At 40.3% G+C, this 14,505-nt stretch overlaps 1 protein-coding gene across 2 annotated transcripts; it reads left to right on the plus strand.

Annotated features, from left to right (window-relative positions):
- The first annotated feature begins 205 nt into the window (after positions 1 to 205).
- Myc (bHLH transcription factor Myc) lies at positions 206 to 12,022 on the plus strand. Of its 2 annotated transcripts, none has more exons than XM_028174701.2 (3): positions 206 to 1,118; positions 2,733 to 3,399; positions 10,965 to 12,022. In XM_028174701.2, exons 2-3 carry the CDS (start codon positions 2,856 to 2,858, stop codon positions 11,549 to 11,551), a joined length of 1,131 nt encoding a protein of 376 aa, XP_028030502.2. In that variant the 5' UTR covers positions 206 to 1,118; positions 2,733 to 2,855; the 3' UTR covers positions 11,552 to 12,022. The 2 variants fall into 2 exon arrangements, with proteins under 2 accessions (XP_028030502.2, XP_089587269.1); XM_089731143.1 differs by lacking the exon at positions 206 to 1,118 and adding an exon at positions 2,395 to 2,602.
- The last annotated feature ends 2,483 nt before the right edge of the window (positions 12,023 to 14,505 follow it).

Here is a 14,505-nt window from a genome sequence, read left to right on the forward strand (position 1 = left end):
GTACTATCAAAAGAATATGTAAAGTGCCCAGTTTTCATTAGGATTTAAACTCGTTTTAACGTTCAAAAGCTTACAATCACATTATATTGAATTTTAGTTTTCACGGACTCGGAGTTTTAATCTCGAATAAGCTATAAAGGTATACTTTGTAAGAAAAATATTTCAAACATTTGTATCAAATTTATATTGTAATAAATACATTCAGTGTTTCAGAGCTAATGAATATATGCAATCGTGTGGGCAATCTACAAAATGCACATCAATTCATCAAAATCGCTCAGGAATTTCTGGTTCGCGCCATAAGCTTAACTTTAGGAATGTCGATCGACTGGCTTCGATATATGCAGTGCTAAAACCATAGGCACGCACAATCTACCACGAACGAGGCCGCCGGCCAAGTGAAGTGACTCCGACCGACGTGCGACTATAGCCGCTTGAGTCTCAGTCGTTCCAAACGACTCGGTCGCTTGCCTAGAGGTGCTTCGTCGACTTCTCGAGCTACTCGCAATACGCACACATCGACAATACACCAACACATCTTTAAAGGCTGCTACGCTGATTTCCTTCTTTGAACTACCCCTCCTCCCCCTGAGACGCCGATCAACATATCGCAATTTTACTGTAAATTAAAGCTATTACAGTGTAGTTTTTTGGAGATAAGATGTAAATGGACATACGAGTGTAATTCTTAAATAAACGTGTGGACAGAGAACGTATTTTCAGTGTATTTCGTGAATGACATAGAATTAGCCGGAACGCGGAGTGGGGGGACTGACGCCGTGTCAGCGGGCGCGGGTCGCGGAGGCACGAGTCGCAGACCACCGCTCGCTACGGGGCCCGCTAGAATAGTCGTGTCCACGGCATCAACCGAATTGCACGCGCGGCTTTCGTTCGAACCGGCCGGCTCCCGAATAATGTTTCAGTGTTTGACAAACTCAATCGGAGGTCTCGGAAGAAGTATCGTTTTTAATAATTTACGCTGTATAACCGACCGCATATTCTCAGTGAGTGTTACGCAGTGTGTACGGAAAAAACTTTGTCGAAGATTTTGAATTATCTTGTGTAAAATTGTGTAATTCACCGGCCGCGGTCGGATCGCATTTTGCACAAACTTTTTGGTGAGTGTTCTAACAACCAATTCATTCAGTCTTTATGTTTTAAACAGTGATTTCTAATAAATAAGTAGGAGTGAAAAAGTGGGTAATTAATATTTATTTCACGGCAAGGCGGGGCGTTGCCGGCAAGTTAGAGTCATGGGTATAATGGGTTTTTCTGCGAAATGCCAGCGCCGAAATTCGTTTTATTCGATTCGTTTTATTATATTCTCTTATTTAGTAAGTTTTTTTTACATAACCCATAGATTACATAGGAACTTAGTTATTTTGCACTTTGGCGGGTATTTTTAAAAGATGCCATCTTTTTTTACTTATGAAGATGCTTGTCACTCATTCCGTTTTTATGATTGTTCGATGATAAATTATCAAGAAATATCTTTAAGTGTAACGCTTCTCATCAGTTCGGTTCATTTAAAAATTTAAATAATAAATGACTGCATTATTTATTTACAATAATTGTCTAAGTATAACGGATATTAATGAAAAATTACTAATATATACCTAACATACATTGTATATAAATATATATGAAATAAAAATGTACCAACTTCAAAATAATAATGTAAGTAATCTTATTAAAGTTTCACATAGAAAATATTATATGGTGTAAAGGCAAAAAATAACTAAATCGTGTAGTTGTGTTAATATAAGGTAATTTGAAAACCTGGTAGCTATGTATGTCCGGTTACTGAAATATTCTTAATATTTTATTTAAACAACCAAACAAGAATTATAAAAAAAAAAACTAAAATGTAATTTAACACAAGTCAATATCCTCTGACACTACGATTAAATATGAAAATTGCATAACTTACGATTAAGCATGAAAATTGCATAACTTTATGAAAACACATATTTCCGAAAATTATGAAATTAAATATTTCTCAAGTTTTAACAAGACAACGTAACTTTATATCCTATAGATTCAAATTTAACACTTAATGATAATTCTTAAATTATAATTATGCATGTACGTATCCTCGTAATTTCAAACATATTGCTAACGCGATAACAGGAAAATAACACTGGCAATTGTTTTATTAGTAAACATTCATTTCGCGCCAACTTGAGCTGGTAAACAAAAACATTTCTAAAGAAAAAGAAAAAATATTTACCTGACGGAGTCTACAAAAAAATGGCGGGAGCAGTATTGTCCCACCCCAGGTATTGAATTCCGGAAAAGCACCCAGACGCTCCGGGCGACTAATTATTAAAGTAAAAATGGGATAATGCCCAAGGTTAATACACTCTTTTAAATAGTTTGGTTTCGCATCCAGACTTCAGTCTAGTTCCGAGCTCCGTGGTGGACACTTCAGAGATACAGTTGTACCATCGTCGTGTTTGTAAATAAAAAGGGGTCAACACCCCCCTTGCGTGCAAACTTTTTCAATGCAGTTTTAAATATTTTAAAAACTTTTTATAATTATTTCGACATTAGATACTCTTTGCTTTTGATTTTTTAAGTTCTTCGGGCATACACTCATCAGGTATTAATTAAAATTTTAAATTTTTTTTTTTAATACGAATAAATATCACGCCTTTATTTAAGTATCGTTTTTAAATTAATGCCAGTTGCATTTGATAAATTTATTTATGTTAATTTTTTTATTGTTTCAGACGGTGTGCGTTGAACCCATCGCGCGCATCGTCCCTGTGATAAGAGGGCCCTGTGATATCGACGAGTTCGTCTTAGCTTTAAAACTAGTTATCATATAGTTAAGTATTTAGAAGATTAACAAAATGTCGCCGCCGCTAGACTCCCAACTGCTGCACTTCGACATATGGGAATCTCTGGACGAAGAGTCCATGAGATTGACCCAAACATCAGAGTTCTGGACTCAAGTACAATATGAAGCAGAGAGACTCGACCTCGTTCCGCCTGCGAATCTGTCGGATCATCTACAAGACAGCGACGAAGACTGGAGGATAGAAGAGACGCAAGAAGATCCACACAAAGACAACATCGTACATCATGACTGTATGTGGGCAGGTTCGTGTGTAGATTCTGTACATCCGAGCAATAATTTCGTACCCTCAGACCATATACCGGCCACGCCCGGACAGAGTTTGCTCAGAAGAGACATATCACCGTCGAGACCTGACACACCACCCTCGTTAGACGGCGATGAACCACCTCAGTTCCGTCACGCGGTCGACGTCGCTGGAACAGCTCTTCGTTTGCTCAGAGATTCAGCGGCCGTAGCCGCCGATCATTCGTACACTTTGGCGAGACAACACCGGGATTACCTCGGAGTGCAGACACCGTCTGACTCCGGTGAATCAGGTCAGTAAAAGTGTAACATTTAGATTACGTACAAAAAAAAAAAAAAAGAGTTGCTATTAAAACGTCCATGACATTGTAAGTAAATTTGAGAATAACCATTTGAATAAATTCGTGAAGTGGTGTCGCGATAATTTGAATTTCAAATAAATTTGTATTAGGGCCTCTTCGTGTCCGTTTGTCAAAACCGATTGACCGGCGTCTTGCTTGTTTAACTAATACGTTTGTTTTATATACAGTTTTTATTATTTTTCCGTACCGGTATCGGTTCATATTAATCGGGTATAAATCTACTCGCGACGCAAAAAACACTTATCTCTTTATCGGTACGTAAGAATTCGTACTGCGCAAATCTACAGAACTTTGGCACGCCGAACAGAAGACATTCAAGTTGTTTTTATTCTTTCCTGAAGATTGGATTCCTGCGAGTGGTGTGTTGGGTCCGCCGAGTGTGCCTACCCTGACGACGCAGGCGCTGTACCGAGAGCGCGGGAAACTGCGCATATCGACCGCCATCCCGCGTCCCCCGCCGCGTCTAGACGCGCCCGCGATTCCTCTCTTCCGGAACCTTTGCCTGTTACGACCTTGAACGCCTCAACCTTCCTTAATGTCGGGTTACGCAACATTCGTACTAGACATCACATCTCAAGGGATTGATATGGTTAATTAGAAACTGGATTAGTGTTGTATGGAGTTGAGGCAGAGCGCGCGTCCCGCGTCCTAAGGACGGAAGGTCGAAAGTACGACGACCGAGACGTCCCGACCTTGACGCATCCTGCTATCGCGATTCGCAGTTTCCCGCCATTTGTCGTTTTAAATACCCTTTTCAATTAATTACGAACGATGAATTCGGCCCTCTTTTAAACCTTTACAAGCTCACATTACTTCAGAACACGTTATGTCGAATACACACACACGAACGACAAAACACTAGTTAGCTTGAGATGGCTTCAAAAATAAACTTCAAAATGAAAAGTTAATCATGTTCTAAATCAACTGCAACTTCGTTTTAACTAACTAAATAATAAATCGACTAATTATTGATACATTGATAATTCGAATTCAAATTGGGATAAGATAAGAATCGAAAACATTAATGTATTTACTTATATTATATTACTAAATCGTTTCGGTACGAAGTTATTTCGAAAAAGTAGTTCAAATATTTTCGAGCGAGTCGTAGAACTAATTTAGTTATCGCCGTCAGCAGTGGGTAAGGTCGCGATCACGGCGGGCAATGTGTTCGAATCGTGGATCTGTTTACATTATAACTTGTTGCGCAACACGTACAAAACTATTCAATACGCGAATTAATTAAATTCCGTACTTTTCAGTTCGATCGTACAAAAACTGAAATTAAAATACGAGACGCCGCGCGCCCGAGGCCGCCTGCCTAGTCCGTTATTCTTGCAAGAATGCAATGGGATGAAATGGAATCTCATTGAAGTGGAACCCGCTCGGCTCGCCGGACCGGTTTGAAACGCGGTACTCCCGTCTGGCTCAGTCAGATGACAATTTGATAGACGGCGTCTCGATAATCACGATCCGAGATCGGTCCCTCGCACCGGTCCTATCTGATGCATGTTATTCGAATTCTTAATTATGATAAGGAAATGGTATTCGGTAAATTACCACCAAAATCGTTTTACGATGACGCAGTGTCGCAGCACTAGTTAGGAATTTACGAGGCATGCCCGTGTTATCAGTTCGTACGCCACGCAAGCACAACGTTGCACGGCTTGCCGGCACTTCGTGTCGTATTTTCGCGCCAATTTAATTGCCAGTAACACCGTAATGATTTTGTAGTACCGCGTCCCATATTACTATAACGTATCGTGGCCCCGTTCAATTTTATCGTCACGATACCATAGCGCGTTCTCTGTCGTAAATACATTTTCAGTGTTTGAACAGTTCTATTAGTCTAAAGAAAAATCGCGGAAGTTAAATGTCTCGAATGTCAACGGGACATTCGCGATTCGATATACATTTAATTTTAATTCGTTATTTTTATATTTTTATAAGCAATGATTGCTGTCACCGTTATCAAGATAGCCGACTTACGCTTCTGACCCAAAGCCACTATCGGTAAAAATGTGACGTGACATGATTAATAACGTTCACAAAAAATCTTAGTAAGTAGGGCAGTAGTTTACCTGCGTATTGGAACTTAATTTAAGGGCAATTATAGGGCACAGAGATCCGGTTTGTTCGGTTTCTAAATATTTTAGTATCAATCAGTGTTTCAAGGCTGTGCGCTAGTTACGGACGGGCCGTGTAACTGTTACATTTATGATGTCATTAAAAAAAACGTTGTTACACCCGATTATCGATGTTCTGGAGCTACTTACTACTTAGAAGTACTTAGCATATAATATGCGAATTTGTAAGTTTTAAATTTTACTAAAGAGCGAAAATTTTATTTAAATAAAAAAAATATATTGAATGATACTAACAAAAAGAATACATTTCATTTAAATTCTTTGCGTTAATAAATCATTGTTATAAAACTGAAAACAAACAGAAATCGATTAAGTTTTTTTTTTCCGATTTGTTCTTTAACGTTTAAACTGTAAAATACTATCCTATTAATTTCGGTTACTAAGTAAACACGAGAAAGGTTTCCTTCGAAAGCCAACGCGAAAACGGGTCCCTTAGCAACCGTATCGGAATCCGGTACGTTTTACTGCGTAATCGGTTCGAGTTTCCATTGACCGAGCCTAGCCGGCACACATAGAAATACTTACACGACAGTTGAAATATTATTACTACCATTAATAATATCAATGGCTATATTGACAATCGTTACATGTTTCAGTCGTGCCTAAAATGCTATTAATATCGATAAGAAAATTAAATATAAAATCGATTTTTAATTTAGCAGTATATTTGTATCGTAAGTAATAAGTCAATGGTCAATGTAATCATTGAAATTTGTAATCGATAACCCAAGATAGTAACGTATCGATTATTATTTATAAACTTACAGAGTTGTAAAATGAGTTATAAATTTTGTTTTGCCGACAATACTGTATGCGGTGACCTAAATATTGTGATAGTTGGTTTTAGAGGCCCAACCTTGACAAGCTTACCGGCCTAGTCCACATTCGGATCTAGATAAATTACAAAGTTGATTATGATTCGATTGATTCGCGTTATTAAAGTCCACGAAACGTACCGAAATCAGATCAGTTTTAAATCAGTTGTTTTAGTTACGTAACAATTGTCGATACCTTCGTTCCTAATCGATAATGAAATCGATGTAGCATTTTCTGAAACCATAGATAACGTGCAATATCTATTCACTATCTTCATGAGGTTAGAGCAATAGCCGCCGCTTATTCAAATTTAATGTAAATATTAAATAATTTTGAAAATCGATATAAATTAAGCGATTGGTCGTGACTTGACACAGTTTCTTATAACAGAGGTTCGAGTTATCGATGTAATTCCGATAATAAAGTTTCATCCATTTACGAACGGTCCTTGGGCGTTATCGTAACATTATATTATTACGTGCTTAGATTTTTACTTAAGCCTTAATTGACAGACGAGGATACGGATGCTTAAGGACATCGGTAATGCCAGAAGCATAGCTGTGCCGCTGTCCACTACATCATTAGCCCTTCGAAAATACTGTGGAGGGGAATTGATTCCAAACCTGAAGTGTTTCTACGTATTATAGATGAACTGTGCATTGATGGAGAGAAGTGTAAAATGAGGTCGCTTCATTGAAGTTATGGTTTAAAAAACAGAACCGAAGTCCCTCCGTTTAAACAATGGCAAATGAACAATGTTCTCGCATATGTGTCGCGATTGCGGCCGCGTCGCCATCTTGGCCTCCGTTTGACCTTCGCATTATCAATGCCGATAACAATACTATTACAACGTGACACCCTAACATAAATTTGTATTGTCTTATCACGAAAAAAACCTAAAGCCGCGTTGACGTAAGATAAACTGCATCGCAACAAGATAAACTCGCGTACTATTCAATATTCGATTCGGCGCGGCGTAGCACGATCACTAAATCATTTCGTTATATCAGAGAGAATTTTCCATTCATTAAATTTAATTATTATTACGATTTATTAATAATGTCAAACCTAGAACCGGTCTGGTCGGTCTGTCGTCGAGCGGAGACGCGCGATGGGTGTGCCGAATCCGAAAAATGAACCGAACTCATTAGAATGCTAAACACTCAGGAAGTAAAATCGGTTTTATTTAAGCAGTTGTAGTCAACCGAAGTCATTATCGTTGAAGAGACTAATGATATGTAATTTATTAATTAACCAATTACGTGTTTAAACCGTTTTATGTGTTAGTTTAAATCATTTTTGGTGCTGTGTTTATCAGTAGCAGTTGCTTTGTAGTGTTCGACATGGTACGTCGTGATAATACGTAGAGACGAGTCTGACGAAGCGTCAGTTATACGTGGCGCCACCACGTGCGATCCCATGGAGGGCCAATAAAAATTGCGTCATTGCGTCGCCCAGCTTAACGCACGCACAATATGCGACCGTGAACTTCCGCACGAACGGCCCAAGGTCACGCCGCGAGATGCTGCTATCGAGGTATCGAACGATAAATTACGAACGTCCATTCCGTCTGTGGATCTCGAGTGGTTTCTGTGGGCCAGATGACCGACTTTTCGCGATTGCGTAACGCAACCGAAATAGACGCCGCTGTTGTACCCAAACGCCTACCTCATAGACACACGCATGCAGTCGAGTTGAGGATTTTCACATGTACGCGCTAACGTTGATATCTTTTGATGGCAAATACTCCGCATGAGTAAACACGGGGAGGCGTTGTTGGCGCGATTTAACATTGTTGAATTTGTCTTGTGTCTTCTCGAATACGTCATTTGTACGATTTCAATATAAAATTTTAATCGTTTCAAACAATTTGTTGAATGTGTTTTAAACTACGTATCTGTGTCATGAAATCGCACGCATCGCAATAAATACTTTAAAAGTCTCAAGGTCGCGTTATTTTATTCGAATAATCTCTTTATCGCTGCAAAGGAATCCAATAGATAAATCGTATGGAGTGATGCACTCTGCGATATTTGTGTCGATCGTCGAACACGCTTCGTAAGATGGCGTGCGGCGTGTGCTAGTCACGATAATTTTTAATTATCGCGCTCAAATGCCAGTGAACTTGGCCTCGGAGCCGTGGCCAGCCGACCGTGCCCCCGCTCACCAGGTCACACTACGACACTATTGTGACTAGTGCATTCCGTTTCCAAAGCTCTCCGATAACTAGTCGTTTTGTTTAGTCGTCGCGTTCGTCTCTCGCTTCATTTTCGTTTTCGATTGAGCATTATCTACCCGCAAAACGTACATAACAATTAAAAACGTATTTTATCGAAATACGGAACTACATACGGTCCCTTTTACAATATCGGAATATTATCGTAAGGTATGTATTCATATATTCGTAAACCGATAGTCGAATAGAAGCGAACGAATCTCAAGATTATGAGTCATTGTTTTCCCACAGTGTCATTCGGCCGTACCTAGAAATTGTGAGTAATCAGTCTAGACAACCGTCGGGTATCAATGTTTTAACAATCACTGCTCGAACAAGTCGCCGTGTAACTCCGAAGTTTGTTCAAAATGTTCAATACAAAAACCTGCTTCGTCACATATAAAATAATATAAAGACGCCGGACGGTGAGAGCTGGTGATTTTTTATTCCACCTTTCGAACCGCTCCGGCGAACAATAAAAAGCGAATTATCTCTGGTATCGTTTAAAATTGGAACGAGTACGCCGGATCCGAGAATCGAGTCTCGAGCGATGGAGATATTACTATAATAGATGTGCAGTTATGCACTAACTAGACTGGATCTCGGCGGGCGGTGCACCGCGACAATACCGCCATATCGCTTTACACGCGAAACAAATACTCTCCGGCGACCGTTAATCGCGTTGGCGCCAAAGGGAAAATCGTAGCGTGAAAATCGACTCTCCCACTCGACACACTAGAAGCACACTAGGGCTGCGCCACTCCAACTGGAATTCAATTCGAATGTATCCAAAAATCAATGTATCAATTTACTTTAAAGCTGTTGTTGAACAGAGTTATAAAAAAAAAAACATAAATCACACGATTCTGAACTATCAAAAGTTTGAAAACGTATACCGATTCTCGGATTTACATCGAATAATGTTCACAGCGGATACTGAAAGTTTATTATAAAAGTAAATATAATCCAGGTTGTGTCTGCTTAACATTTGATATAGGAATGCTTCAGCTGCTGAATTTAGAAGTGAGGCGTGTCTGACGACAGGCGCCGCTACTAGAATTAGCATCGACGCGTAATCGCGATAAGCGTCCGCGTATCTATGCGGAAACGCAATAAAAAGATCGCGTTGGTGTATAAATTTATCGTCGCCTAGACCGATATACGAGTCTGATGCGCAATTTTTTTTTTAATCTGCGTATTCGCGAATGCCCATTCTTTACGCGTCCTCACTTGAGCGCAATAGTTTCGTAATAGATCGGCCGCCCACATAACACACTTCTGTTTAGATGTAATGTATAGGCATTCGATATTCAAACGGAAACTTAAACCAATAATTTAATAATATCGCTGATAATATAAAAATAATGCTGTCGTAATCGGATAATACACTATCGAGAATTCCCCGAAACTGTGAAGCGCGGCACAACCGTACTTAAGTGCAACGCGATCGCGTACCTCATTCATAGAATTTAACAATGCACTTTCAGCAAACGTTATCGCTGCAATGCAGTACAGGCCGGAATTGGGCCGCGTTTCCGTACACCTAATCACGGTACAATACAAACAGTCGTAAATCCGAGGTTAACGACCCCAACCTGCTCATTTGGAAGCCTCGCGCCACCATGGCTTTGGCTTTAGAAAAAGCAGGAATATTATACAAAGGGAGACGCCCGTGTTGAGGCAGTCACTTTTGACGCCATGCAACTCCGTACGTTTCTCACATTTCATTCGTCTCGGTCGTGTGTGAATAGCTCGTGCGACAATAATAGGCCGTCATGTCGGTGTGCCAGTTTCAGTTGCCGTGAGTCCGCCGTTTCGTTATCGTCCGGCCCTGGCGTGACAGTTAATTCGAATCGACGCTTTATTAAACGCTGCGGCAGAGGCCGGAAAGCGTGTCCGTCGGTTGATAATCCGAACTCCATTGAGTGCGGACGTTGCGGCAGAACTGGGCGCATGCGCTAACGTTTTGGCGCGAATGGCGCGCTCGTGACGTCAGCGCCCGTCTGGATCGATGACGGCAGACGCTGCGGTAGTACGCCGGGGTCGACGCCCTCCCCCCGCCGTACGACGCCCGCCCCCTCCCGCGCACCTGACCGGTGCAGTCGCATCCCCATCTAGGTTCCCCCTTGAGATGCGCCTCCACGATCTGCACCCGTCTGTTATGCAGAAAAGCGCGCGTAATCTAATGATATGAATGAAACAGGTTTCGCGTACAACTGCACCGCCAATGCAAATCCCTGATAATAAATTATTTGTTGTTTGTTAAATTTAATTGGCAAATAAAATACGACGACTTAAATATTTCTCGTTTGTTACAGAGGAGGAAATTGATGTGGTATCTCTCGGAACGACACAGCAGCCATTTGCGCCGACGACTACGACGACACCCAACAATATGCTACGTCCGGAAACGTTGGTTCGTGCTGCTTCAATGCCAGATCGGCGTCAGGCTCAGCGACCGCTAGAATCCGCGACGTCTCGCACGCCCCGCTCGCCGCCCCGCCCGATCGCACGGAAGCGGCTGGTGCCCCCGGCGAGCGTGATGCCGGGAGGCGCGCGACGGAGGGCTCGCGGCCCGGGACGCCGCGGCCGCCGCTCTAACACCGACACGGACTCCGAGGCCGAGTCTCCGGAGATCGAGCGTCGTTCCATACACAACGATATGGAACGACAGAGACGTATCGGCCTCAAAAACCTCTTCGACGAGCTCAAAATGCAGATCCCCGCCACGAGAGACAAGGAACGCGCTCCTAAAGTCGTGATACTCAGAGAGGCGGCCGCGCTCTGCAAGAAATTGAGCCAAGAGGACATCGAGCGGGAGAAGTTAAGGAAGAAGCAGAACCAGCTAATGGCGAGATTGAAAAAGCTTCGCAAATCACTTTCGGCTCGCTACCACCCGTACTGAGCATCCGAGGAGTACGTTTGGTAACGAAATCGCTCCGAGCTCGGTAGTTCACTCGGCGTGACTCATACGGACTGGTAAATTATTGTAATAAGTCGCTTTCAGACTCTGTTGACTGTTTGTAGTCGGGCTCGGCGACGAGGGCGGGCGCCCCTGCCTCTCCCTCTCTCTCTCGCCGAGCCCGGGCGATCTGAACTATATCGCGGTCCGGTCAGAGCGTCGAGAGCTCGTTATTTTGATAAAGTCAGCTTTTACGGCTTACTCTGCTTCTGTGGTGTTGTACGAGACGGCAACGAACGTGACCGTTCGAACGCGAATTTGTTTTGCTCAAATATTTTGCAGTGCCAAAGTGAGCCATAAAACTGTTGTTAAATAATTAATTAATAAATTAGGTCGTCAGTAAAATATCTTAATAGTTACAGACTGCTTCGTGAACTGGTAGACTGGTTATACCTCTATAAAAAAAAAAGAAAACGTTTTTTGAATTTTATCAATAAAGTATACATAGTTGACATGACTCATTACATATTTACTCCGTGTTGAAAGATCGAAAATGATATGACATATGTTTAAAATATTGTTTCGAAACTTAAAAAGATTTTTACTGAGCCTTCCGCCGCGGCATCGCGTAGTTGTAGGATGCGTGTCGGCCAAGGGTCGGAGCCCGTACAGCCAGGGAACGGGCGCGGCCGCACCGAACCCTATCGCAGGGTAGTGATATCAACATGTTAATATTGTTTTAAATTTGATATTATTCGTAAGGTTTAACTGCGTTTTAGATTAGTTCGCTTACGGTTTCTTTTGTAGTTGTTTTGTTATTTTGTAAACTTTAACACATAAAGTAAGTTTTCCTTTACCGCATAGTCGCGCGACTAACGAATTATTTATGTCGATAACTTTGGAATAGTTCAATGGGTGGAACATTTTTTGAAGTGATCGATTTGTTTAGTTACGATTTGCACATTCTTCAGCTTAGGTAATCATTACACTTAATATAATGACTAATATGTTATTTTCGGCACGCCGGCGGTGTGCGACTGCGACCAGTCGCAGCAGAGCAGCGTGCTCGAGTCGCAGTCGCACGCTCGCGGCCGACAAGCACGCATACATTATTGTACCATCATCGCATTTAGCATTATTGCGTCACTTAGTGTATTTACGTATTTTATTTATGTACTTTACAAGCAAATTGACATCATTAATAAGTTTTAAATGAAATCGAACACAAATTAATATTTCGAACAGTTGACGTGAATATAGAAACGTATAATCTCAGTTTAATAACGTTTGATCGTAAGGAAATAGACTGTGTATTTTGATAAAAGCATCAAAATCTATTTCGTAACAGTTCTACGTATGGACTATCATAAAAAAATATATATAAACCAAGACATAGTTCCTCATAGTACCTACTAATAGTAAATTTTGCATTTTTTTTATTGTATATTTTTTATTGTCGCAATAAGTTAGTGATGTACTCGCGCTAGTATGAACGACTATTTAATTAATTGACCGGAAGAATAAGCATCGGGCTGTTTCGGAACGGCGACTTAAGAGTTTGGTCGGTCAGTGGTGTCAATAGAGGTTTGATGTTTTGTCGATCACACGGTCAACAGTCAAAGGCTTTAAAATTGTGTGCGGAATGTGCCTTGCTATGTACATAATTATACAATATAGATAATTAGGTTTATACTCGAATTAGTTGCGAGAAAATATTTTTTTGTGGAGAAATATTAATTAGGGTTATTATAGTATTGTTCTAAGTAGTGGTACACGAGGAGTTTTATAGTTATCGTGTTAAAGATTTGCAGTTTATCTTCCACTAGGCGTAAAACTTGTATATAAATAGTGAATAGAGCGTAGTACATCAGCAAGTTTTTTTTTTTTAAACTAGACTTTTTTTTTCCTAGTAATTGTTTAGTTTTCTTAACTGGAGAGTTACGAATTCTCGAATGTTGTACCTGCATTTATATATTTTTTTTGTTAATCTTATCTTGACATAAATAATAACGATTATGATGGAGTTATCCAAAAAAAAAATATTAGAAAAAGAAAAAACGAATCGGTCGAACGTACATCGGTGATATTGAACAGTCTTTAAACATTTTTTTTTTTCACTTAAGAAAAGTCAGTAGTTAAAAGTTTAATTGTAAGGAATGACAGCTTTATGAATCAATAGACGGATCGATACAGTAGGGAGTCGACATTAAAGTGCACATCGATGTGACAAGGCACATTTCCACCACTGCCAAAATGGAGAAAATAGATTGCAGATAAAAAAAAATTTTACATTGAGAAAGAAAGAAAAAAAATTTGATTTGTAAATTTTATGAATAAGTCATGTTGTAGATTAATTTTTATTACTTTTTTTTTCTTTTGTATAGTATCCGTTTATGTAAGCCGACCACCCAACCGTTTTGAGGGCGAGGAAAATCGATCGAAACTTTGAATCGATTTTAGTGTGAATCGATTCTGAATATCGATGTTGTCGGCCCCAGATCGGTGCGTGCGCGCCGCTACAGAGAATGCAGGGCACAACATAGATTCCGCCTAATTTTAATATTGTACTCTGCAATCTTTGAAGTGGCGTTTTAATATCTAATAACACTGTGTACTTACCACGTCTGTTTGGATACTATTGTAACTAGATGAGAAGTTTGGTTTTTGTTCCTTAATTATGTGTATCGAAACATTTAAGATTATCATTAAATAATAAAATAAACGGGTCGGACCGAGACAGAGCTGGGAAGGTTTTTGGCTAGTTGATGTAATTTTTTATACTAATTCGTTGTAATAATGTGGATTTAAGTCAATGAGATACTGTGATTTATGTACCTGTGGGGTACGAGTGTGGTTTCCGTAGCTCTATCCGGTCCGCCTTAAAAAAAAGCTTTTTTGTTATTTTTTTCCGATTATTTCCTTTTCCTTTCTTCCCCCTTGGAATAATGGTAAAACAG

Source organism: Bombyx mandarina, chromosome 11 (genome assembly GCF_030267445.1).
Source record: "Bombyx mandarina strain Sakado chromosome 11, ASM3026744v2".
Lineage (NCBI taxonomy): Eukaryota > Metazoa > Arthropoda > Insecta > Lepidoptera > Bombycidae > Bombyx > Bombyx mandarina.

What these genes read in the sequence shown, in the direction of transcription:
- Myc (XM_028174701.2), top strand. Translation starts at nt 2,856, where the DNA reads ATGTCGCCGCCGCTAGACTCCCAACTGCTGCACTTCGACATATGGGAA. An exon ending in GTCTGACTCCGGTGAATCAG is followed by an intron (nt 3,400 to 10,964) that starts GTCAGTAAAAGT and finishes CGTTTGTTACAG; the next exon opens with AGGAGGAAATTGATGTGGTA.